Source organism: Mytilus californianus, unplaced genomic scaffold, assembly GCF_021869535.1.
Source record: "Mytilus californianus isolate M0D057914Y unplaced genomic scaffold, xbMytCali1.0.p SCAF_6, whole genome shotgun sequence".
NCBI classification, from domain to species: Eukaryota; Metazoa; Mollusca; class Bivalvia; order Mytilida; family Mytilidae; genus Mytilus; species Mytilus californianus.
In genome coordinates, this window is record NW_026262712.1 from 109,040,567 (window position 1) to 109,068,530 (window position 27,964).

At 32.8% G+C, this 27,964-nt stretch overlaps 1 protein-coding gene across 1 annotated transcript in view; it reads left to right on the forward strand.

Moving 5' to 3' along the window:
* The window catches only part of LOC127704269 (trichohyalin-like), a 128,460-nt gene that overhangs the window by 19,476 nt on the left and 81,020 nt on the right, over positions 1 to 27,964 (forward strand). Inside the window, exon 3 of the mRNA XM_052208259.1 lies at positions 9,158 to 9,245. Coding sequence (XP_052064219.1) covers positions 9,158 to 9,245 — 88 coding nt within the window. The remainder of the gene's footprint in view (positions 1 to 9,157; positions 9,246 to 27,964) is intronic.

Below are 27,964 nucleotides of genomic sequence, written 5' to 3' on the forward strand. Positions count from 1 at the left end.
GCTGAATCTAAACATGTGTTTAGATTTTTTATTATGGGACCAGTTTTCAAGTTGGTCCAAGTTGGGGTCCAAAATTAAACTTTGTTTGATTTCAACAAAAATTGAATATATGGGGTTCTTTGATATGCTGAATCTAAACATGTATTTAGATTTTAGATTTTTGGCCCAGTTTTCAAGTTGGTCCAAATTGGGGTCCAAAATTAAACTTTGTTTGATTTCAACAAAAATTGAATATATGGGGTTCTTTGATATGCTGAATCTTACCATGTATTTAGATTTTTTATTTTGTGGGCCCGCTATCAAATTGGTTCATATTGAGGTCAAAAGGGTCCAAAATTAAACTTTGTTTGATTTCATCAAAAATTGAATTATTGGGGTTCTTTGATATGCCAAATCTAACCGTGTTTTTAGATTTTTAATTTTGGGTCCCTTTTTTTTAAATTGGTCTACATTAAGGTCCAAAGGGTCCAAAATTAAACTTAGTTTGATTTTAACAAAAATTGAATTCTTGGGGTACTTTGATATGCTGAATCTAAACATGTGTTTAGATTTTTGATTATGGGACCAGTTTTCAAGTTTGTTCAAGTTGGGGTCCAAAATTAAACTTTGTTTGATTTCAACAAAAATTGAATATATGGGGTTCTTTGATATGCTGAATCTAACCATGTATTTTGATTTTGGACATTGGACCATAATAGGTAAATTAAAAAAATTGAAGTTCTTAGACCACATTCTTTCTGTGTCAGAACCTATGCTGTGTCAAATATTTAATCACAATCCAAATTCAGAGCTGTATCAAGCTTGAATGTTGTGTCCATACTTGCCCCAACTGTTCAGGGTTCGACCTCTGCGGTCGTATCAAGCTGCGCCCAGCGAAGCATTTTATTCATATTGACCCGCTGGCAAACTAAATAAATTTGCAGAAAATTATTTAGTTTGTCAAAACAATATCAGAACTAATTAAATTCAAAAGGTTTTTGAGCGAAAAGTGGACAGACATTTTAGCGTGTGCACTCTTGTTTATAGAAAATTAATGTCTCCTTCATCTTGATTAATTAGATTACATTCATAAAATATTTTTGGTCATATATACATATAAAATTAAACAATCTCTCAGCCTATAATACTTGTTAAATTGATTACCTGCCAGCTGGCTTCTCTAAATTCATGACCATCCTTGATTTTGATGTTTGAATTCATATTGTCAATACTGTAATATTTTGTTACATAAAGGCAGTTTAAAACTATACCACTTTAATATCAAGATAATAGCAGTTTAGCATTGTTCTACAATTGTGTTTGTTAGATATTTTCAATCTATATTTTTGTTGTTTTTTGTCAAGCCTGCAACATTTATGTTGCAAAAGCAAGACATAGCGATCCTAGATTCCATAGTCGGTGTCGGTCAGTAGCGTCAACATTTAGGTTTATTCTGTGGTTAAAGTTTTTTTTAAGACATCAATTACTTAATCAAACCTTCATGGAATTTTATGAAATTTGGACAGAAGCTTGTTTATGATCAAAATACAGTACTGTATCCCGAGCAAAATTTTGAAAATATTTATTTTCATTTTTGTCTCGCCTGCGACGAAAGTTACGGTATGCGCTACATAGGTATTACTATCTGTCAGCAGCGGCGGCGTAAACTATTTGTATAAAGCTTTATATTTCAGAAGGTAGAAGACCTGGATGCTTCATACCTTGTATGCAGATACCTTATGTTACGAAGTTTCCGTCTGTCATATGCCCATTATCCTTGACATCATTTTCATGGTTCAGTGACTGCTACAAAATTACAGTTTTTTTGTCATGTGAATTTCTCACTTAGTATGAGTAAAAGGATAACTACATTTGGTATATGGGTTCCTTGCAACGTCTAAATGTCTGTCAGACATGGTTAACCTGACCTTGACCTCAATTCATGGATCAGTGATCAAGGTTAAAGTTACGTGATTAGGTCCGTTTCTCAGATACTACAAGCAGCAGGTCAACTATATGTGGTGTATGGAATGATTGTAAGGGGTACATGTCAGACTGGCAGGTTTCATCTGACATTGACCTCATTTTCATGGTTCATTGATCATTGTCAATTTTTTGTGTTTTGATCTATTTTTATACGACCGCAAAAAAAAATGGTCGTATATTGGTATGACATTGGCGTCGTTGTCGTCATCGTCATCGTCCAACGTCGTCGTCGTCGTCCTCGTCCTCCGAAGACACATTGGTTTTCACACTCTACCTTTAGTTTAAGTGAATGGATCTCTATGAAATTTTGCCATAAGGTTCAATACCACAAAAGGAAGGATGGGAGTGATTTTGGGGGTTATGGTACCAACAGTTAAGGAATTAGGGGCCAAAAATAAGCATTTTTGTAACTTCCAGACATAACTTGTGTGTTAGTGTATGGATCTCTCTGACATTGTACCACAGGGTTCCATATCACAAAGGGAATGCTTGGATTGATTTTGGGGGTAATTGCCTTAAATGTTTAGGAATATGGGGCCAAAAAGGGGCCAAAAAACAAGCATTTTTCTAGTTTCCAGACAATAACTTGTGTTCAAGTATATGGATCTCTCTGAAATTGTACTGCAAGGTACCATGCCACAAAGGGAAGGCTAGGATTGAGTTTGGGGGTGATGAATCATTAGGGGGTTCAAAAAATTGGGGGGGGGGATTTTTTTTTCCTTTTTTTTTCTTTAAAATTTTCCATTTTAGATTGGTTATTTCTGATTTATATATAAAAGCAAATAATAATGATATGGTTTGAATAGATAAATTAAAAAAATTTAAGTTCTTAGACCACATTCATTCTGTGTCAGAAACCTATGCTGTGTCAAATATTTAATCACAATCCAAATTCAGTGCTGTATCAACCTTGAATGTTGTGTCCATACTTGCCCCAACTGTTCAGGTTTCGACCTCTGTGGTCGTATCAAGCTGCGCCCAGTGGAGCATTTTATTTAAGTACTGTAAGCAATAGGTCAACTATATTTGGTGTGTGGAATGATTGTAAGGTGTACATGTCTGTCTAGCTGGTGTCATCTGACCTTGACCTCATTTTAATGGTTCATTGGTCAATGTTAAGTTTTTCTGTTTTGGTCTGTTTTTCAAGTACTATAAGCAATAGGTCAACTATATTTGGTGTATGGAATAATTATAAGGTGAACCTGTCTGTGTGACAGTTTTTATCTGACCTTGACCTCATTGTCATGGATCCTATTAGTTAAAGTTACGCGATTAGGTCCGTTTCTCAGATACTACAAGCAGCAGGTCAACTATATGTGGTGTATGGAATGATTGTAAGGGTACATGTCAGACTGGCAGGTTTTATCTAACCTTGACCTCATTTTCATGGTTCATTGGTCATTGTTAATTTTTTGTCTGTTTTTCAAGTACTGTAAGCAATAGGTCAACTATATTTGGTGTATGGAATGATTGTTAGGTGTACATGTCTGTCTAGCAGGTGTCATCTGACCTTGACCTCATTTTCATGGTTCATTGGTCAATGTTAAGTTTTTGTCTTGCCTTAACGGAGTCAAAAAGCGAGACATAGGTATGCTGTTTCCGGCGTCGACTGTGGCGTTGGCGTCAACAATATAGTAATTTGTGATTAGGTCTAGTTTATGGTGAGCCACTAGTGGTAGGTCAATGATATTTGGTATGCAGTTGTATAAGCATTGGCACATCTCATTACCATGGAGATTATTTGGCCCAGCCCCCTCAGTCATGGTTTATTGTCGAGCCTTCGACTTTTGTCGAAAAATCGAGACATAGAGATCCTACATTCCGTCGGCGTCGGCGGCGTCCACAAATATTCACTCTGTGGTTAAAGTTTTTGAAATTTTAATAACTTTCTTAAACTATCCTGGATTTCTACCAAACTTGGACAGAAGCTTGTTTATGATCATAAGATTATATTCACAATTAAATTTTGTAAAAAAAAAATATTCCATTTTTTCCGTATTTTACTTATAAATGGACTTAGTTTTTCTTCCAGTTAACTTTACATACAGTCTGCAGTTAAAGTTTTAAAATTATTTATTAGATTCAAAAACCATCCTGGATTTTTACCAAACTTGGACAGAAGCTACTTACAATCAAAAGATAGTATAGAGAGGAATATTTTTATTAATTTTTTTCCTCATTTTTGTTGAGCCTGGGATTAACAGCAAAAGTAGGCGAGACACTTGGTTCCGCGGAACCCTTACGAATTTTTGACTTTGAAACTTTGCTTAGTTTACATGTATTAGTTTGTGATTAGGTCAGTTTCTGGTGAACCACTAGTGGTAGGTCAATGATATTTAGTATGCAGTTGTATAAGCATTGGCATATCTCATTTCCATGAAGATTATTTGGCCACACCCCCTCTGTCATGGTCTATTGACTTTGACATTTTTGCTTAGTTTTCATGTATTAGTTTGTGATTAGGTCATTTTCTGGTGAACCACTAGTGGTAGGTCAATGATATTTTGTATACAGTCGTATAAGCATTGGATTATCTCATTTCTATGGAGATTATTTGGCCACGCCCCCTCTGTCATGGTCTATTGACTTTGAAACTTTTGCTTAGTTTACATGTATTAGTTTGTGATTAGGTCAGTTTAAGACGAACCATTAATCTTAAGTCATTGATATTTGGTATGCAAAAGTACTGGTATTTGCAAGTTTCTTTTCCACTGAGATTATATAACCCCACCTCCTCATTATGGTTTATTGACTTTGAAACTTTTGCATAGTTTACAAGTTAATGTTTGTGTTTAGGTTTGTTAAAAGAGAATGACACATGAAAAGTCAATGGTATTTTAATTTCAACATATGCATTATCAAAATAACAAATAGGCGAGACATATCTCTGTGTTAACAGTATATTGTGTTTTGGTCTGTTTTTCAAATACTAATAGCAATAGGTCAACTATATTTGGTGTGTGGAATAATTGTAAGGTGCACATGTCTGTCTGGCAGGTATCTTCTGACCTTGACTTAATTTTTATGGTTCATTGTTCAATGTTAAGTTTTTGTGTTTTGGTCTGTTTTCCAAATACTAATAGCAATAGGTCAGCTATAATTGGTGTATGGAATAATTGTAAGGTGCACATGTCTGTCTGGCAGGTATCATCTTACCTTGACCTCATATTTATTGTTCAAAGGTCAATGTTTAGTTTTTGTGTTTTGGTCTGTTTTTCAATTAGCATACGCAAAAGGTCAACTATATTTGGTGTATAAAAAATTGTAAGGTGTATATGTCAGTCTGACACAAGTTACCTGACCTTGACCTCATTGACAGACATTGTCATAGATTTTCAAAAACGTTAAGTTTCTGTAATGCTTTTAGTAAAACCTTTATCTTTAAGACTTTCAACATAAAATCAATGGTTAGTAAAGCAGGCCAGACATTTCAGTGTGTGCACTCTTGTTTTTATACGACTGCAAAAAAATTTTGCGATTGTATATTGGTATGACGTTGGCGTCGTCGTCCTTGTCTTCGTTGTCTGGCATCGTCGTCGTTGTCGTCGTCGTCCGAAGACACATTGGTTTTCACACTCTAACTTTAGTTTAAGTGAATGGATCTCTATGAAATTTTACCATAAGGTTCAATACCACAAAAGGAAGGATGGGAGTGATTTTGGGTTATGGTACCAACAGTTAAGGAATTAGGGGCCAAAAAGGGGCTAAAAATAAGCATTTTTGTAACTTCCAGACATAACTTGTGTGTTAGTGTATGGATCTCTCTGACATTGTACCACAAGGTTCCATATCACAAAGGGAATGCTTGGATTGATTTTGGGGGTAATTGCCTCAAAATTTTAGGAATTAGGGGCCAAAAAAGGGTAAAAAAACAAGCATTTTTATATGGACAAATAATTTAATACAAAACATAATTTAAGCAGTGAAAGGGAGATAAATCAAATACATCATTTGAATTACCTCCCTTACACTGCTTTTAAATTATGTATAAAGTAATGGTTAATGAACAATTAAGACAATTTAAAACAGTGTAAGGGAGGTAATCCACATACAACGTTTTGATTACTTCCCTTTCACTGCTTTTAAATTATGTTTAAAGAAATGCATATTTATAAAGGAAGACCAGTAAAAATATCTGCAAATGTTGCATCTTTTTTTTTTTTTACAAAAAAATCCATATGAAAGATTTGACACCATATTTTAAATTCTATTATAAAATAATTTAAGTTAGCACTATGGTAAATTTAAATGGGTAATTATGGTTGCAAATTCCATTGGAAATTTGAATTGAGATTGTGACCATATCTTGAAGGAAAGAATTTTTTGGGGGGAAAAGGGGTGGGGGGGAGGGGGGGGGGGGGGGTAAAAAGAAATTGTGGGGGGTCAATTTTTTCTCATTTCAGATTTCAGAAATTAAAAAGAATTATTCTTCAAATATTATTTTTTTTTTCAAATTTCAACTATTGAAAAATTTCAAGAAGTAATCTTTAATTGCACAGTATGGCGCATTAGATATGTAAAATCTTTGACCACATTTATTTATTTGTTATGCCAAATCTGACCGTGTATTTAGATTTTTAATTTTAGGTCTAGTTTTCAAATCGGTCTACATTAAGGTCCAAAGGGTCCAAAATTAAACTTAGTTTGATTTTAACAAAAATTGAATATATGGGGTTCTTTGATATGCTGAATCTAAACATGTATTCAGATTTTTGATTTCGGCCCAGTTTTCAAGTTGGTCCAAATTGGGGTCCAAAATTAAACTTTGTTTGATTTCAACAAAAATTGAATATATGGTGTTCTTTGATATGCTGAATCTAACCATGTATTTAGATTTTTTATTTGTGGGCCCCGCTATCAAATTGGTTCATATTGAGGTCAAAAGGGTCCAAAATTAAACTTTGTTTTATTTCATCAAAAATTGAATTATTTGGGTTCTTTGATATGCCAAATATGACCGTGTATTTAGATTTTTAATTTTGGTCCCGTTTTTTAAATTGGTCTACATTAAGGTCCAAAGGGTCCAAAATTAAACTTAGTTTGATTTTAACAAAAATTGAATTCTTGGGGTTCTTTGATATGCTGAATCTAAACATGTGTTTAGATTTTTGATTATGGGCCCAGTTTTCAAGTTGGTCTAATTTGGGGTCCAAAATTAAACTTTGTTTGATTTCAACAAAAATTGAATATATGGGGTTCTTTGATATGCTGAATCTAACCATGTTTTTTGATTTTTGGGCCCTGCTATCAAATTGGTCCACATTGAGGTCAAAAGGGTCCAAAATTAAACTTTATTTGATTTCATCAAAAATTAAATTCTTTGGATTCTTTGATCTGCTGAATCTAACCATGTATTTAGATTTTGGATATTGGACCATAATAGGTAAATTAAAAAAATTTAAGTTCTTAGACCACATTCATTCTGTGTCAGAGAATTCAGAGCTGTATCAAACTTGAATGTTGTGTCCATACTTGCCCCAACTGTTCAGGGTTCGACCTCTGCGGAGTATCAAGCTGCGCCCAGCGGAGCATTTTATTTAAATTTTCATTGAGAATTATAATTGTAATCTTTATAAAAGCTACTTGCCCTATTATATATGAAGAATTTTAGTTTGTGGTAACATAGTTTGATATCAGCAGACTTTGCACACTTCTAATACTTTTAGAGGTCATGACAAAAATCAACATAGATCAACTCCTATTACCTGAATAGGATTAGCTGATTTTTTAATCCCAAACCTAGATATCTATTTATAGCAGAGTTTCAACATAGCCAAAGTCAGCTTATGATATGATGAATGCTGTCAAAATCTTTTGAGTCATAAACAATAAAGTTTGATGATGTCCAATTGGGTGAAGAAGATATCTGTTGATTTTGAGGTCACTAGGTTAAAGGCAAAGGTCACAGCAGCATTTGATAAACTGATATTTAGTCAAAGTTTTTGTTCTGGAAGATATCTTTTGAACTATTGAATACCCCTATTGATTATATAACCCATTCACCCTAAGTCTGTCTGTAGTCATGATTGCAGCAGTCATTCCTTTATAGTCCAGAAAAGTTCATATACACAAGCAGGAATTATGTGGCCAGATAAATTGTGGTCTGTAAAAACTAGGTAACTGATTTGTCAGAAATCTGTAAAATATGACTTTTTGGCAGACCTGGCTTGCCATTAATGTTTCCTGAGCTAGACAATGAAGTCACATTGACCTTCAGTCAAGATGAATGGGTTGCTGTAACTACAATGTAATAATTGAATGACGAAGAAACACAGTTTTGTCAGTTATCACCTCTGAAGGGCGAATCAAATAGAAAAATGTATGCCAACATGACACCTTCCTCCCCAATCCCCTCCCATGCCATCCACCCCCAAATGACAATAGATAGATTTATATAGATCAGCATCAGTTACATTATGAAGAGTTAACTTGTTTGTGTATACATAGAATAGAGAATGGAAACAGGCAACAACCCAACAAAAGAGCAGAAAACAAGGCCACCAATAGGTCTTTAATGCTGCGAGAAAATGCATGACATGTTATTTGCATAGTTTAGCAAATTTTGGCAAATTTTGGAAAATGGCAGTTTCCAGAATCCTCACTTTATTGAACAAGGGGGTTAGGTTTGTAACATCTGTGATAAGATTTCTGATTAACTGATTTTTAGGAGTGCAGTATAAATGTTATCCACTCTAGTGTATACACCCTAACAGCACAGTTTATCAAATTGTGGTATTCTATTTTCCACTGAAGCAAACAAGACATATCTCTTTATTAACTGATTGTTAGTGTTTAAAGCCACATTTAGCACAGTTAGCTCTATTATGTTGGTCAGTTTTTACCTCTGGCAGGTAAACAGGCAATCCTAGTCAGTTATTAAAGATAGGAGTAGAACACACCTGCTAAGTGCAGGGTTGGAACTCACAATCTCATGCAGTGTTGACAGGCTAGTGATACAGAAGATAAGCTACTTTGACCACTCTGCCACTGAGGCCCCTTATCTTTCCTTATTAACAGTTTATATAATTTGCATAAAAAACTACTGAAAATTCAACTATTAAAAGTAAAGGTAATGTTGCAGATTGACAGCGCTTGAATATTTTAGCACAGTACAGCGATAAAAAATTAATTGATAGATAAAGAAATAGATAAATTGAATGAAGTTTCTTAAAGAAATTTTCCTTTCATTTAGGTAGCTGAGCCTGTCCCTCCTAATGTTACACAGGTAGAGGCATCCAGTGTAGAGGCCAGTCCTTCCCCATGGGCAGTGTTTGCTGCAGGTAAGTTTTAACTGGTTTTTTCTTGGTTGGACATCAAAATCTGGCTTTAATTTCCAAAAAGGTCATATGATCTGCAATAACTTGAATAGTTAAGGTTCATAAATGATCGCATGTGATATGACCTTTTGTGAAAAACAAGCCAAGAACAGTCATGAGGTAAAGATATCAGTTATTCTGTATTGACAGTGTTTTTAATGCTGATATATCTCATTTGAGCATATGCAAACTTAATTAGAACTACGAATGTACATGTGAAAGTGTCGGTTTTGAGGGACCAACATATTTTTCATAGGTTGTTTTATTTCAAATAAGTCCATTCATCATTGCAGAATCTCAAGCATTCTGGGTAATATATTCATAAGTGTACACCATCATGCTGTGATGGGTTAAAATGTCCTCAACAATGAAAATTCAACCAATGAAGTGACATGTTTTTCATTTTGTGGCACAACCAATGAAGTGACATGTTTTTCATTTTGTGGCACAACCAATGAAGTGACATGTTTTTCATTTTGTGGCACAACCAATGAAGTGACATGTTTTTCATTTTGTGGCACAAGCGATGAAATTACCCATAAGTCCTTTAGATTCTGAGGATACCGTTACCAAGGTTTTCATTTCAGAACACATGTATAGCCTTCTAATGTAGAGGCTAACTCAGTTTTAATGTGCAATACTTGCTTTGAATTCCTTGAATCAGGGCTCTTGCTACTGGCAGACTTGGGCATAAAGTTGCCTTCCTGTTTGTCTCTTTTCATTTGCAGGCTATCATAAGAGATATCATGTCATTCTGGTGTTCTAGTAGTCTCTCGTCATCAATAATTTTCTGTTTTGATGTAACAGCTATCAATTATCAATTAGTTGATAATTGATTATTAATGTATTTTTTCTTTTTTATTATGCTCCCGCTGTAGCGGTGGGGGCATTAAGTTTTACCCTTGGTTGTCTGTATGTACGTACGTCCTTCCGTAAGTACGTTCGAAAATTAGTTTCCGTTCTCTCACTTGAGTTTGCCTCAACCAAATGTTATGAAACTTATACACAATGCTTATTACCACGAAACACAGATCAAGTTTGATTTTTGGTGGCGTCACTTTCACCTTTCTAGAGTTATGCCCCTTTATAAATGGAAAAATTGCCAAATTTTTAGTTTCTTCTAAATATCAAGTAATTTTTAAAATTGGAGTTATCTTCCTTTATCCATGACTATAGTTGAATCAACTACAATCAATGCTTTATACAATGCAATGTTTAATTTTGAATTCCTCTGATAAAACACAGATCAAGTTGAATTTGGGTAGTGTCACTTTAACCATTATTGAATTATGCACCTTTATAAATCGAAAGATTGTAAAATTTTGAGTTTCCATTCTGTTACTTAAGTTTGCCCCTACCAAAGATTATGAAACCTATACACAATTTTCATTACCACAAAACTAAGATCAAGTACAAATTTTTTGTTTCCGTTTTCTAACTTTAGTTTGCCTCAACCAAATGTTATGAAACTTATACACAATGCTTATTAAGTACGAAATTTGGTGGCGACACTTTAACCATTCTTGAGTTATGTCCCTTTATAAACATAAAAATTGCTGAATTTTTTAGTTTGTCTCAACCAAATGTTATAAAACTTGTATACAACCGTTCTAGAGTTATGCGTGTTTACAAATAGAAAAATTGCTGAATTTTTAGTTTCTGTTCTCTACTTAAGTTAGCCTCAACCAAATGTTATGAGACTTACACATAATGCTTATTACCACAAAACTCAGATCAAGTTCAAATTTGGGTAGCATCACTTTTACCCTTCTTCAGTTATGTCCCTTTATAACTATATGATATGCAAGCGGGGGCATCATCTGTGTCCACATGTGTCCACTATCCACATGTATTTATTCTTTAGTGTAGAAATTTTGACAATAATACCATAAATATATACATGATATAGTTGATTGACTTGTGAAAAAAAAATATAATTATGTGTTACTATTAAAGGCATTAGAAACATTAGATTCGTACTAAAATAAAAGAAGAAAAAAGGAGCGTACAAATGGCTAAATAGGGACTATTTATTCAAGCGACACTGAGATGAGTAAACAAGCACTTTTCATTAAATTATCACCACTTCTCTCTGTCAGTTTAAAAAGAGAAGTCACTTCTGAAGTAGTGTGAGCTCTGTGAACAACAGCTGTTACTTATGTCCAGGCAAAACCATCAAATTATTATGAAATATAAAGGTTAGCCCTTCTCCATTTACTGCTTGTATACAGACCATCAATCATGGTTTGGAAGAGGGAACTGGATTACTGTTGTTAGATGTTGAGTCATTTTGCATTGACTGGATTTGTTGAGGATTTTTCATTGTACAGTTGACCCAGCATTAGAAAGAAATGAAAGTTAGAGACTGCAGGGAGTTATATGAAATACATGTGTGATTGTCCCAAGTCTGGAGCTTGTCCCAAGTCAGGAGCTTTTTTTGTGTTGATGTGTCATTAAGCATATTCCCCAAATCTCCTTAAATTTATATTCTTGTTAGCAGTAGTTTATATTTGCCTAATCTGAGATAAAAGTCGTTTTAGTTTTTGAATTTTCGAAAATTATGAAATATGTAAAGGCAATAGTGAAACAATACATGGTAAATCTTCAATACGATAGAATCTCTAAAGTGGATAACTTGTGTATGCAGGGTTGTTACAAAACATGTCAATCTTATTATATTACTGCAGCAATCCCCAAAGTGTTGTTGTTATAAAAAACTTTACAAAATGTAATGTAATATATTAGCAATTGTAGTTTATGCATGTAAATATTTGCAGTTACAGTATCTTATAACAGAATATTTTGATAGGTTTAAAATTTCAATGTTTGAAAATTTTAGAATGGATGAATTTTAGTATTTTCAATTTGGGTAATTACAGAAACGGGGAAATAATAAATTTTATTAAATGTTAGTAATTTGTAATCATTTATTCATGCAACACTCACAACCATGTTTTATAACCCTACCACGTTCTTTATGTGCCTGTCTCAGGCCAGGAGCCTGTAACTTGGTGCTTGTCATTGCCGGTGCATAATCAACTATTTTTAAAGGAGTTATGCCCTTTGGAAATATTATTTATATGGAAAATTGCAATTTAAGTGCTTTCAAGCCTACATTTCTTGTAGAATTGTTATGGAATTTTTATCAAAGATTTATATCACCAATGTCTAGGTTGAGTTCTGATGAATTATTTGTATATCCTTGGGAAATGTAAATTCTATAGGAAATGTATTGTATGTGTTTTCAAGCCATTTCTTGTCATATTTTATGAAACTTATATAATTATATCATTTTAGGTAATTATAATAAGCATGGTCTTGGAAGAATTTGATAATCAGCTCTGAACAGTTTTTTTATTACAGGAATAAATGTCTCTTGAAAAAAGAAATTAAGCACAAGGTTCCATACCACAATAGGAGGGTGGGATTGATTTTGGGGGTTATTGTCGTAACTGTTTTGTAATTAGGGGCCAAAAAGGGTCCAAAAAGAATTATTTTTCAGGTTTGCAGAAAATAACTTGAGTACAAGTGTATGGATCTCAATTAGATTTTAGCACAAGGTTCCATACCAGAATAGGAAGGTTGGGATTGATTTTGGGGGTTATTGTCGAAGCTGTTTAGTAATTAGGGGCCAAAAAAGGGCCAAAAACAAGTATTTTTCTTGTTTCAGGACAATACCTTGTGTATTAGTATATGGATCTCTATGAAATTTTACCACAAGGTTCCCTACGTCAACAGGAAGATTGGGATTGATTTTTGGGGTCATGACCCAAAACGTTTAGGAATTAGGGGTTGAAAAAGGGCCAAAACACTAGGATTTTCTAGTTTCTTGACAATAACTTGAGTTATGGTTTGCTATTTAATTGTGCCACAAGGTTTTATACCATAAAAGGAAGGTTGGGATTGTGAATTTTGGTTTTGGGTCCTGTTATTGAATTGGTCCATATGAAGGGTCTAAAGGGTTCAAAATTAAACTTTGTTTGATTTCATCAAAAATTGAATTATTTATTGTTCTTTGATTGCTGAATCTAACCATGTATTTAGATTTTTAATTTTGGGGCTTGTCTTCAAATTGGTCCACATTAAGGTCCAAAGGGTCCAAAATTAAACTTTGCTTGATTTAAAAAAAAAAAGAATTATTGGGTTTCTTTAATATGCTGAATCTAAGGGTGTATTTAGATTTTTGATTTTGGTCACAGTATTGAAATGTTCCAAATTGGGGTCCAAAATGAAAGTTTGTTTGATTTCATCAAACAATGAATTATTGGTGTTCTTTGATATCCATAATCTAACAGTGTTTTAGATTTTTGATTTTGGGCCCAGTTTTCAAAGTTGTCCATATTACATGTATTAAGGTCCAAAGTATCCAAAATTAAACTTAGTTTGATTTTAACAAAAATTTAATTCTTGCGGTTCTTTGATAAGCTGAACCTAAGCATATAATTAGAATTTTGATTTTTTTGCACAGTTTTCAAGTTGGTCCAAAATTAAACTTTGAATATATTAGGTTCTTTGATATGCTGAATCTAACCGTTTATTTAGATTTTGGATTTTGGGCCCTGTTATCAGATTGGTCCACATTGAGGTTCAATGGGTCCTAAATTAAACTTTTGTTTGATTTCATCAAAAATTGAATTCTTGGGTATTCATTGATATGCTGATTCTAACTATGTATTTAAGTTTTGGATGTTGGACCATAATAGGTATATGTCCAATTTCAAATTTTTCAGTTCTTTGACCACATTCATTTTGAGTCACAAACCTATGCTGTGTCAAATATTCAATAGCAATCCAAATTCAGAGCTGTTTTAAGCTTGAATGTAGTGTCCACACTTGCCCCAACTATTCAGGGTTCAACTTCTGTGGTCGTATGTATCAAGCTGTGTCTCTCGGAGCATTTTCTTTTATTGTTTTTAGCATAAATCCATAAATAGCAAAAATTAGTTTTCTCTTTTGAAATGTTTCAGATTTTGTCATGCAGGGAACTTTTATAGCTTACTTTATGGGATGGGTTTTGCTCACTGTTGAGGGCCATCTGATGACCTATGCTTAAAATCCTTGTCCTTTGGTCTCTGGGGATATTTTTTCCCATTAGTCAAATCATGCCACATCTTATTTTTATACTATAGTTGTTTTTAAATACAGTTAATAGGATATGATAGATTTTCTGTGTCAATTGTAAACTTGATGTTATTAGTTAGTGATACATTATTGATGTGAAGTAATTGAACAAAGATTATCTCATTGGAAAATCTACTGCAACATTGCATGTTTGTCTATAATATTATTTGTGAAACACATAAGTCTTAATCAACTTGTCATCCCTTATATTGATTTTCTATTGTTAAATCGGACCTAAACTTATGTAAATTTCATCTTAAGCAAACAACAAAATAGGTTTAGTAATGGAATATTTATACTGTAGCCTCAATTAATTATGTTACTGAGAATAAATTTTGGGATACATATTGTTATTTCTCCATTTCTGTGTTTTTAATAATATTTTTGTTTCCTAAATTTATCTATGAATAATTACATTACATGTATGTTTCATTAGAATTGGTAATTTAATTGGCTGACAACAATTGTGATGCACTCAAATCTCATTTTTTATTTCCATATAAAACAGCTATGACTGCATGTGCTATCCACGGCAATGTTAAATTAATGCATTGATAAACAAATGAAAAGGTTGATATACCTCTTTTTTCATGGTTGTAGCATACAAATGTAATTTTAACAATTGAATGAATGCTTATATTTAAAATTTTATAAGGTTGTAAAAGCATGCACACATTTTAATTAAAGCGCTCCATACAAAATGTGTTTCTTTCAATGTTTTTACACCCCAAAAAAATTATAAAAAGAAAGAATTTTAGTTTTGATATATTTTTTTCTAAATATAAAAATAAAGAGATGTGGTATGATTGCCAATGAGACAACTATCCACCAAAGTTCAGTATCTACCAAAGTTCAAATGAATTGGATGAAAGCAATTATAGGCAACCGTACAGCCTTCAACAATGAGACTAATTGATAACAAAACAACTTAAGGAAAACAAATATGACCGACATGAACCAACGACAACCACTGAACTACAGGTTCCTGACTTTGAACAGGAGCATAAAGAATATTGCAGGGTTAAACATGTTTGTAAGCGCTCAACCCTCCCTAAACTGGGACAGTGGACAGCATACTTTTACACAATTATTTTTTAGTTACATATTGTAAGGGTTAGATACAGTCTATAGGTTGAAATATTCTAAAACTTGAATAACTCTACCAATATATGAATAAGATGATGTGATATGATTGCCAATGAGACAACTCTCCACCAGAGACCAAATGACATAGAAGTTAACAACTATAGGTCACCGTACGACCTTCTACAATGAGCAAAATCCATACCACATAGTCCGCTATAAAAGGCCCAGAAATGACAAATGTAAATCAATTCAAACAAGAAATTAACAGCCTGATTCATGTACAAAACAATAAATGAAAAACAAATATGATATACAGCAACAAACGACAACCGCTGAATTACAGGCTCCTGACTTAGGACATACCATCATTGAATTTTACTTAACTTTAACAGAAATTTCTTTATAATCAAGAGATAGCACTTACAATTTGTTTTACTTTACTGATACATAGACTTAGTTTTTGACTGTTAACATTACACTTTCACACTGACAGCAGCAGGTGCAGGTGAGACACAGGTATCTGAAGAACCCTTTATATTTTTTATGTCTCCGCCATAGTCGAGTGGGCATTAAGTGTTACCCTTGTCCATCTGTCATGTCTGTCCTTCCCTTGCGTACATCCCCAAAATTGGTTTCCGTTCTCTAACTTTAGTTTGTCTCAACCAAATGTTATAAAACTTATACACAATGCTTATTACCACAAATCACAGATCAAATTCGAAATTGGTTGGCGTCACTTTTACCGTTCATGAGTTATGCCCCTTTATAAGCATAAAAATTACTGAATTTTTCATTTCTGTTCTCTTAACTTTAGTTTGCCTCAAACAAATGTTATAAAACTTATACACAATGCTTATTGCCACAAAACACAGATGAAGTTCGAAATTAGGTGGCGTCACTTTTACTGTTCATGAGTTATGCCCCTTTATAAACATAAAAATTAGTGAATTTTTCGTTTCCGTTTTCTAACTTTAGTTTGCCTCAACCAAATGTTATGAAACTTATACACAATGCTTATAATCACAAAACGGTCTTGACTACGTGAATCCGGCATCTGTATGTGGAAGTTGACTCATGCATATTTACAAGCAGGGGCATCTGTGACCCATAGACACAGTCTCCATTTATTTCAATATGTATTAGCTTAACTTTAAAAAATAGAAATCAATGCAAATCTTTATTTTACAGTTAAATTTAGGTGAAAAATTAGGCCAAATAAGGCCCTTATCACACCCTGTCCTTTTTTGTATGAACTTTATACTTTATTGACTTAATATTAAGCCAAAATTTCTATTGCTTCAGATTTTCCATTGTTAGACAATATTAACATAAACTATAGGGTTTATTTATTATTACAAAATGTTTGAGTGAGGTTTATTTCTCCTATTTGCAGGAAATATTTGTTTACAAAATCAACCTGATATTCTCCCCACCTTATTTATCCCTAATATCTGTTAAAGAAATTGACTCGACATTTGTTATTAAATTCGCTGCAAGTGGATTGGACTAAGTCAAGATACATTAAATCCGCTGAAATGTTACTAGCGCGTGTATTATTTCAGAAAAATAAAATAGTATGAAAGACAGGAAAGCTATGAATAGAAATTTTTTTTTTTTATGAAGTTATAGGGAAACAGGGGAGGGTACCGTCTGTTGTAACAGAGATATACCAAATGGAATAAGAAGATATTCAAAACAATGAAAAACAGATCTTGATGGATTCTTTTTTTATTGTGATCTTGTGGTAGTTTCAAGGAAGCCAGTTACTTTAAATTATCTGGAGATCTTAATTGTCAGTTGTTGAAAGAACTTAAAAAGATAAAAGGTTTTAGATCTATCAATACATAAAATTGATACATAATTGTTAAGCTATAACATTGGGGTAAGAACTACTGGTTGTCATTAAAGCTGGAAAAATTATCATAGCATGAAACATCAGTCATGTCATTTTATCATTCTTATGAAATGAAAGAGAAAATAATACACAATTTGAATAAAAAAAATTAGAGCTTGAGAATGAAGAAACCTTGCAATCAAAATAAATGTACTTTATATTGTGATTTTTTTCTTTGATGCAAAAAAAATGTGATATTTGAATGACAAAAATCTAAAAAGAATTTTTCATTTCAGGAGTTTTTTCTGTAATTGGCAAATTTACATATGAATGACATTCATTTGGGTGAAGACATGGAAATAAAAATTAGGAATATATTGAAAAAAAGAAATATAACAAAATCATTGTTACAAAAGTAAAAGGCTAAAATGGAAATAGTTATCTGAAGTAAATTTTTTCCATTTGACATTTAACTTTCTTTGAAGAATAAGTGATGATGTTTCAAGAATAATTTTCACGTGTGAAAATTGTCAATAGATTATAGAAATTTGGTTGCATTATGTAATTATCTGGATGCAGTTTTTCTGACTCAGGAAGTTGGAAATGTCAAGTGCTGTGAAACATGCATTCAGAAAAATGTTACAACAGCTTTTCTTGAAACATAATTGATCTTTTTGCACTTCTTTATGGTAACAAAGTAAGAGGATAATTCATTTTACATTAACAGATTTTAATTAAAGCAGGATGGGGGCTGAAGGACCTTTTTTTGGAAATCAGGATAGGCCTTTATTTTTGTAGGAATTCAGGATTTATACTTATCTGGACTTGAGAATTAATGATTAATTTTCTGAATAAGAGAAAAAAAAAAGCTTTAATTTTTTTTTTTGGAATTCAGAATTCAGTGTTTATTTTTTTCTGTTAATTCAGGATGACACCTCTTCTACCCTCTGCAGGATGGATTGCATTTTTAAAACAAAATTTGTGTTGATCTTTGAGAGAAACGTCTGTAAAGAATTATTTTGAAAACCCTATTCAATATTTTCTGATAGATTTTGCAACCTGGCACTGCCTTAATAATTGTTGTACAGATTGATATAAGAACAAAATTCTCCTATATTTTCCATTCTCCTAACAAGCAAAATTTCATAAATTAAGCTTGATATAGTTTACTGTCACTTTCTATACTTTTGTACAGCTGCTTCTACCTTCAATGAGTAACTCACAAACTGAGTTAAACGCAAATTATCTATTTAAGCTCCTTACTATTTCTGACTAGAACCAGTCTTGAACTTGTACTTAGTAGTGATAGTCATGTCTTTGGTATTTGTCAGTTGTGCCAAATGGAATATCACATTCTTACTCTCATCTTGCCGTTTAGAATTGCTTAATTGTTCTTGTATTAGATTTGATTTAAGATTTTAGTGTCTAATTTTCTGCTCAAAATATGACTTAAATATGTCTAACAGAACTTGTCTTGATATAGTTTATGGAATGTGCATTGTTTATGTTCATTAAAAAATTTATACTTGATGAGGTATGGTTGGGACATAGGGACCATTAAAATTATCATCAACCAACATGGGACAAGGGGACCAAAGATATAACCTTTTTTAGCTCACCTGGCCCAAAGGGCCAAGTGAGCTTTTCTCATCACTTGGCGTCTGTCGTCCGTCGTCCTGCGTCCTTCGTCCTGCGTCCTGTGTCCGTCGTCCGTAAACTTTTACAAAAATCTTCTCCTCTGAAACTACTGGGCCAAATTTGACCAAACTTGTCCACAATCATCATTGGGGTATCTAGTTTAAAAAATGTGTCCGGTGACCCGGCCAACCTACCAATATGGCCGCCATGGCTAAAAATAGAACATAGGGGTAAAATGTAGATTTTGGCTTATATCTCTGAAACCAAAGCATTTAGAGCAAATCTGACATGGGGTAAAATTGTTTATCAGGTCAAGATCTATCTGCACTGAAATTTTCAGATGAATCTGACAGCCCGTTGTTGGGTTGCTGCCCCTGAATTTGTAATTTTAAGGAAATTTTGCCGTTTTTGGTTATTATCTTGAATATTATTATAGATAGAGATAAACTGTAAACAGCAATAATGTTCAGCAAAGTAAGATCTACAAATAAGTCAATATGACCAAAATGGTCAGTTGACCCCTTAAGGAGTTATTGCCCTGTATAGTCAATTTTTAATCATTTTTCGTAAATTTTTGTAATCTTTAAAACAAATCTTCTCCTCTGAAACTACTAAGACAAATTCAACCAAACTTTCCACAATCATCATTAGGGTATCTAGTTTAAAAAATGTGTCCAATGACCCCACCCGCGAACCAAGATGGCCGACATGGCTAAAAAATAGTTCATAGGGTAAAATGCAGTTTTTGGCTCATATCTCTGAATTAAAGCATTTAGAGCAAATCTGACAGGATAAAATTGTTCATTATGTCAAGATCTATCTGCCCTGAAATTTTCAGACCAATCAGGCAACACGTTGTTGGGTTGCTGCCCCTGAATTGGTAATTTTAAGAAAGTTTTGCAGCTTTTGGTTATTATCTTGAATATTATTATACGACCGCAAAAAAATTTTGTGGTCGTATATTGGTATGACGTTGGCGTCGTCGTCGTCGTCGTCCGAATACATATTGGTTTTCGCACTCTAACTTTAGTTTAAGTGAATGGATCTTTTTGAAATTTGACCATAAGGTTAAATACCACAAAAGGAAGGTTGGGATTGATTTTGGGGGTTATGGTACCAACAGTTAAGGAATTAGGGGCCAAAAAGGGGCCAAAAATGAGCATTTTCTAGTTTCCAGACAATAACTGTGGAACGGTGTATGGATCTCTCTGAAATTATACTACAAGTTTCCATACCACAAAGGGATGGTTAGGATTTGCTTTGGGGGGTTATGGCTCAAACCGTTTAGGAATTAGGGGCAAAAAAGGGGGAAAAACAAGGTTGTCCTGGTTAATGGACAAATACTTTAGTACAAAACATAATTTAAAGCAGTGTAAGGGAGATAAATCAAATACATCATTGAAATTATCTCCCTTACACTGCTTTTAAATTATGTATAAAGTAATGGTTAATGAACAATAAAGATAATCTAAAACAGTGTAAGGGAGGTAATCCAAATACAACGTTTTGGTTACTTCCCTTACACTGCTTTTAAATTATGTTTAAAGAAATGCATATTTATAAAGGAAGACCAGTAAAAATATCTGCAAATGTTTTCTTATTTTTTTTTTACAAAAAAATCCATATGAAAGATTTGACACTATATTTTTATTAATTCTGTTATAAAATAGATTAAGTTAGCACTATGGTAAATTTAAATGGGTAATTATGGTTGCCAACTCCATTGGAAATTTGAATTGAGATTATGACCATATCTTGAGAAAAAGAATTTTTTGGGGGGAAAAAGGGGGGGGGATAAAAAGAAATTGTGGGGGGCCAATTTTTTCTCATTTCAGATTTCAGAAATTAAAAAGAATTATTCTTCAAATATTATTTTTTTTTCAAATTTCAAATATTGAAAAATTTCAAGAAGTAATCTTTAATTGCACAGTATGGCGCATTAGATTTGTAAAATCTTTGATCACATTTATTTATTTGTTATGCCAAATCTAACAGTGTATTTAGATTTTTAATTTTGGGTCCAGTTTTCAAATTGGTCTACATTAATGTCCAAAGGGTCCAAAATTAAACTTTGTTTGATTTTAGCAAAAATTGAATATATGAGGTTCTTTGATATGCTGAATCTAAACATGTATTTAGATTTTTGATTTTTGGCCCAGTTTTCAAGTTGGTCCAAATTGAGGTCCAAAATTAAACTTTGTTTGATTTCAACAAAAATTGAATATATGGGGTTCTTTGATATGCTGAATCTAACCATGTATTTAGATTTTTTATTTGTGGACACCGTTATCTAATTGGTTCATATTGAGGTCAAAAGGGTCCAAAATTAAACTTTGTTTGATTTCATCTAAAATTGAATTATTGGGGTTCTTTGATATTCCAAATCTAACCGTGTATTTAGGTTTTTAATTTTGGGTCCTGTTTTTTAAATTGGTCTACATTAAGGTCCAAAGGGTCCAAAATTAAACTTAGTTTGATTTTGACAAAAATTGAATTCTTGGGGTTCTTTGATTTGCTGAATCTAAACATGTGTTTAGATTTTTGATTATGGGCCCAGTTTTCAAGTTGGTCCAAGATAGGGTCCAGTATTTAAACTTTGTTTCATTTCAACAAAAATTGAATATATGGGGTTCTTTGATATGCTGAATCTAAACATGTATTTAGATTTTTGATTATGGGCCCAGTTTTCAAGTTGGTCCAAATTGGGGTCCAAAATTAAACTTTGTTTCATTTCAACAAAAATTGAATATATGAGGTTCTTTGATATGCTGAATCTAACCATGTATTTAGATTTTTTATTTGTAGGCCCCGCTATCAAATTGGTTCATATTGAGGTCAAAAGGGTCCAAAATTAAACTTTGTTTGATTTCATCGAAAATTGAATTATTGGGGTTCTTTGATATGCCAAATCTAACTGTATTTTTAATTTGGGTCCCGTTTTTTAAATTGGTCTTCATTGAGGTCCAAAGGGTCCAAAATTAAACTTAGTTTGATTTTAACAAAAATTGAATTCTTGGGGTTCTTTGATATGCTGAATCTAAACATGTGTTTAGATTTTTGATTATGGGCCCAGTTTTCAAGTTGGTCCAAGTTGGGGTCCAAAATTAAACTTTTTTTGATTTCAACAAAAATTGAATATATGGGGTTCTTTGATATGCTGAATCTAACCATGAATTTAGATTTTTTATTTGTGGGCCTCGCTATCAAATTGCTTCATATTGAGGTCAAAAGGGTCCAAAATTAAACTTTGTTTGATTTCATAAAAAATTGAATTATTGGGGTTCTTTGATATTCCAAATCTAACCGTGTATTTAGATTTTTAATTTTAAGTCCCGTTTTTTAAATTGGTCTACATTAAGGTCCAAAGGGTCCAAAATTAAACTTAGTTTGATTTTAGCAAAAATTGAATTCTTGGGGTTCTTTGATATGCTGAATCTAAACATGTGTTTAGATTTTTGATTATGGGCCCAGTTTTCAAGTTTGTCTAAGTTGGGGTCCAAAATTAAACTTTGTTTGATTTTAACAAAAATTGAATATATGGGGTTCTTTGATATGCTGAATCTAACCATGTATTTTGATTTTGGACATTGGACCATAATAGGTAAATTAAAAAAATTCAAGTTCTTAGACCACATTCTTTCTGTGTCAGAAACCTATGCTGTGTCAAATATTTAATAACAATCCAAATTCAGAGCTGTATCAAGCTTGAATGTTGTGTCCATACTTGCCCCAACTGTTCAGGGTTCGACCTCTGCGGTCGTATCAAGCTGCGCCCCAGCGAAGCATTTTATTATAGATAGAGATAAACTGTAAACAGCAATAATGTACAGCAAAGTAAGATCTACAAATAAGTCAGCATGACCAAAATTTTCAATTGACCCCTGAAGGAGTTATTGTCCTTTATAGTCAATTTTTTACAATTTTCATAAATTTTGTAAATTTTTATTTTTACAAAATATTTTCCACTGTAACTACTGGGCCAAGTTCATTATAGATAGAGATAATTGTAAGCAGCAAGAATGTTCAGTAAAGTAAGATCTACAAACACATCACTATCACCAAAACACAATTTTGTCATGAATCCATCTGTGTCTTTTGTTTAATATGCACATAGACCAAGGTGTGCGACACAGGCTCTTAAGAGCCTCTAGTTTTATGCCCCCGCCGCGGCGGAGGGGGCATTAAGTGTTACCCTTGTCGGTTTGTACGTCCGTACGTCCTTATCTCAAAATTAGTTTCCGTTCTCTAAATTTAGTTTGCCACAACCAAATGTTATGAAACTTACACACAATGCTTATTACCACAAAACACAGATCAAGTTAGAATCTGGGTTGACTTTTACCGTTCTTGAGTTATGTCCCATTATAACGTTATATGCAAGCAGGGGTATCATCAGTGTCCATGATGGACACATTCTCCATTTAGTTTTTAATTCCAATTTGCCTTAATCTAGATGGATTTCAAAATGTTTTCCATTTACTTTATTAAAACTTGAATGTATTAACTTATAAAAAAATGTCTTTGTTTGATCTTTCCTTTGTATGATTATACACCCATTAAATGATAATAAACACAATGTACACCACAATGGAATCATCATATAAAATACTGACAGTTTGACATGCACATGCTTAGAATTAATATAGAGGACAACATTCAGCAAATAAGATATTCACACAAAATGTTATACAATTACTGTCTTTTGATGAGGTAAATGTGTGGTTTTATTCACTGAGGCTGACTGCTGAAGTGAATATCAGTTTTCAAAAGTCAATTAAACCACATATTTACCGAAACAAAAGACAGTAGTTGTTTTATTCCATATTCCGAGAATTAATGACAAATATTTACCAAAACCAATTGTACATCAAACATTTTACCATATCGTTACATGTAAAAGTGTGTGACGTTTAGCACAGTGAATATCATTTTTCTCCAGGTGAATATGCCGCTTTTATTCAAAATCCAATTCATATAGAGAAACCTACTTAAAAACCAATATGGAATAAATTTTGTTATTGTCTAGCTGCTGTCAAAATTCTTTTTTTTGTGCCACATTTGTTCTCTGTGTTAATTCAATGTAGATAGTAGCCTGTTTTTAAGAAATTCTGCCTTTTTATTGATTGCTTGTTGTTTTCATAATGTTCCATGATAGATGCATTTGTTTCTTTCAATTAATTCAATGGAGGTATGAATACATTTTCTAAAACTTTGAGTCTTTAAAAAAGGATACATTTTTTAAAGTACATTTGTAATTTAAAATCTGGTTATTGGCTTCTTAAGACACATGGTATAGTGGTTGACAAAAGTGTGTAAGATAGTAAAAGACAGTACAGTACAAAAAAATGTTGATACTTGAGATATAACAAGCTGTGATAGATAATTAAATATAACAAGCTGTGATAGATAATTAAACCAATTCTTCTAAAATTTTCATCATTACTTATGTCTTGGTTTTCAATTTAATGCCACAAAGCGGCTGCAGTGCTTTGATTACTTATTACATGACAAATCTTTTGATAGTAAATAGCAGTAGAAAGGAAAGGGGCAATTACAAATCATGCATACTCTTCATTGTACAGACTTAGCTTTCTATAAGGTATTCAGGTTTTGAGCATTGTTGTTGGTGGCCAAGGTCGACCAGCAAAATTAATACGTTTGGTCCATATATCATTTCCATTACCAGAAATACTCTTTTGCTATTCTCTGGTTTCTCACATCATTTACTTAAACAGTTTATGGGCTAACTGGATCCCTGCATCATCTTTGAACTGATAAAGTAATTGTGACTGCTTGACATTTTTCAAACACTCTTTATTCTTATGTACATAATCCAACCCTGCCTAAAGAAATATATTAATTTTATCATTTAAAAACAGTTATCAAAGCAGTCATAAGGAAGTTACCCCCATTAGAATATTCATCCCTTAGCTCTGAAAGTACTGACTTAGATTTTATGCCCAACAAACGCACAAATGACGTCAAATAATGTCACCTAAAACCAAACGGAAAGATAACGGTTGGAATCAAGCGTATTGTTCATATCTTTGTTCTTTGATCTATGAAATAGTATTGAAAGTTGTCTCATTAGCAATCATATCACATCTCCTTATTTCTATATGACAATGTTTTTAAAAGAATCGAAGCATTTACAAAAAATGTTATAAAAGGGGGAGAAGTTTTGAAATTAAAATCCAAAATTTGAGGTTTTTACTTTTAATTCAATCCTTTCCCTAAGGCGACTGATTTACACAAAGGAGGAATGGATGGGGGTTGAACAAATAACTGTTGACAGCTTTAATATTCAATCATCAAGCATGCCTGTTACAAACAGCACTAATTTGTTGTGTAGTGGCTATAAAAATCACTTTTTCTGACTGAAATCAGATATAAAAGTTCAGTTTCATGTTTAATATGAATTTTTTATGCTTTAAAAAATCATTCATTACATGATATAGCATATTATATGTATTTTCATGAACTGACTTCTTATTTTGGGACAATAATTGTTTGCCTATCATCTAATTATTTGTTTTATTTAGAAAATATTTATGTAAATTTTGAATAAAGGTGTAATTGTTCTTCAAAGTTGTAAATCACGAGAGGATGTTAGAAGTGTGAGCTGTAAAATTTGATGTCAAGAGTGGTAAATGTCACGGAATACTGTAAATAAATTGATGGAAGTTACTTTGAATTGTTATTTGATTGATATATTTATTTAGAATTAATTGATGGAAAAACATCAAGAAATATAAAGAATTTTTATTTTAGTTCCATCTTATATAAATATGCCAGCAATTGTTTTTTTTTCTTCAAATTAATTGATTTCTGTCTTTTTGATCATCTCTAGGATATTTACTATTCAGGAATTCTACAAAACTTAATTTCCTGATTCAACAATGTCATTAAAACTTGCTTAGAGTTATTTACAAAGTACATATTGGTGTGCTTAATTTTGTGACGGCTGACTGAAATCTCTCATGTTAGGTAAAGCATTATGCAAAAGGTATTTGTCACCAACTATTTTTATATGACCGCAAAATTTTTGCGGCAGTATAATGGTATGACATTGTCGTCTTCATCATTGTCATCATCATCCGAAGACATTTTAATTAGTTTCCAGACAATGAGTATAAGTGTATGGATCTCTATGAAATTGTACCATAAGGTTTCATACCACAAATGGAAGTTGGGATTGATTCGGGGGGTTATTGTCCTAACTGTTTTGGAATTAGGAGCCAAAACAAGCATTTTTCTTGTTTCAGTACTATAACTTGTGTATAAGTGTATGGATGTCTATGAAATTGTACCAATTGTAGAATTCTTGGGCTCGATTATCAAGTTGGTACAAATCGGGGTCCAAAGTTATACTTCTTTTGATTGTAACAAAAGTCGAATATATGGTGATCTTTAATATGCTGAATCTAACCATGTATAGAGATTTTGGATTTTGGGCCTCGTTATCAAATTGGTCCAAATTGAGGTCCAAAGGATCAAATATTAAACTTTGTTTGATTTCATCAAAAAATTAATGCTTGGGGTTCTTTGATATGCTGAATCTAACCATGCATTTACATTTTGGATATTGGACCATAATAGGTAAACAGAGCTCCAGATAAGAATTCACAAATTGGGGTTTTTACCCATTATTTTTATGTAATTGAGTGAAATAGTTTTTTTCAATTGCATTATTAACTCCGATTCACCCCTAAAGCAAATATCAAATTGGGTTTTTCACCACCAAGCTCTTTAATGTATTGGTTTTTTTTTTATCATCAAGATATTGAATTTAGGCATGTTATAATGAAGTTGTATCAAACTGAGATGTTCATGCATCCATGATTTAAATACTTTTCCTTCATTATATATGTGATGGCTGTTTTATTTGGTTTATACCTTGATGAGCAATTGTTCGTTTAATTTGAGTCTGGTTTGTTTTTACTGTTCAGCCAGTTTTGTATTTTCTCTCAAATTTATATAAACTGGTGTCACTAGAGGGGCAGTAAATAATTACCTTTCTAGAGCACATTCGATCACCCTTCGGTTTATTTGGGGTAGGTGTGGCTAAGTTTTTTAGATTTTTATGTAGTACTTGTGAACATTGGATCCTGTATAAAGACACTTTTGCCAGTCTTATCAACTGTTCGCAGACCTACTTTAAATAAATGGGGAATGTGTCCATGGGACACAGATGATACCCCCGCTTGTATATCATATAAAGTTATAAAGGGACATAACTGAAGAACGGTTAAAGTGACCACACTACCCAAATTTGTACTTGATCTGAGTTTTATGGTAATAAGTATTGTGTATAAGTTTCATAACATTTGGTTGAGGCAAACTTAAGTTAGAGTTCAGCAATTTTTATACGACCGCAAAAATTAAAAATTTTTTGGTCGTATATTGGTATGACGTTGGCGTCGTCGTCGTCGTCTGGCGTCATCCGGCGTCGTCCGAAGACACATTGGTTTTCGCACTCTAACTTTAGTTTAAGTGAATGGATCTCCATGAAATTTTACCATAAGGTTCAATACCACGAAAGGAAGGTTGGGATTGATTTTGGGGGTTATGGTACCAACAGTTAAGGAATTAGGGGCCAAAAAGGGGCCAAAAATAAGCATTTTTGTAACTTCCAGACAATAACTTGTGTGTAAGTGTATGGATCTCTCTGACATTGTACCACAAGGTTCCTTATCACAAAGGGAAGGCTGTAATTGATTTTGGGGGTAATTGCCTCAAAATTTTAGGATTTAGGGGCCAAAAAGGGGCAAAAAACAAGCATTTTTCTAGTTTCAGGACAATAACTTGTGTGTAAGTGTATGGATCTTTCTGAAATTGTACTACAAGGTTCCATATCACAAAGGGAAAGCTGGGTTTGAGTTTGGGGGTAATTGCCGTAAACGTTTAGGAATTTGGGGCCAAAAAGGGGCAAAAAACACATTTTTCTAGTTTCCAGACAATAACTTGTGTTCAAGTGTATGGATCTCTCTGAAATTGTACTGCA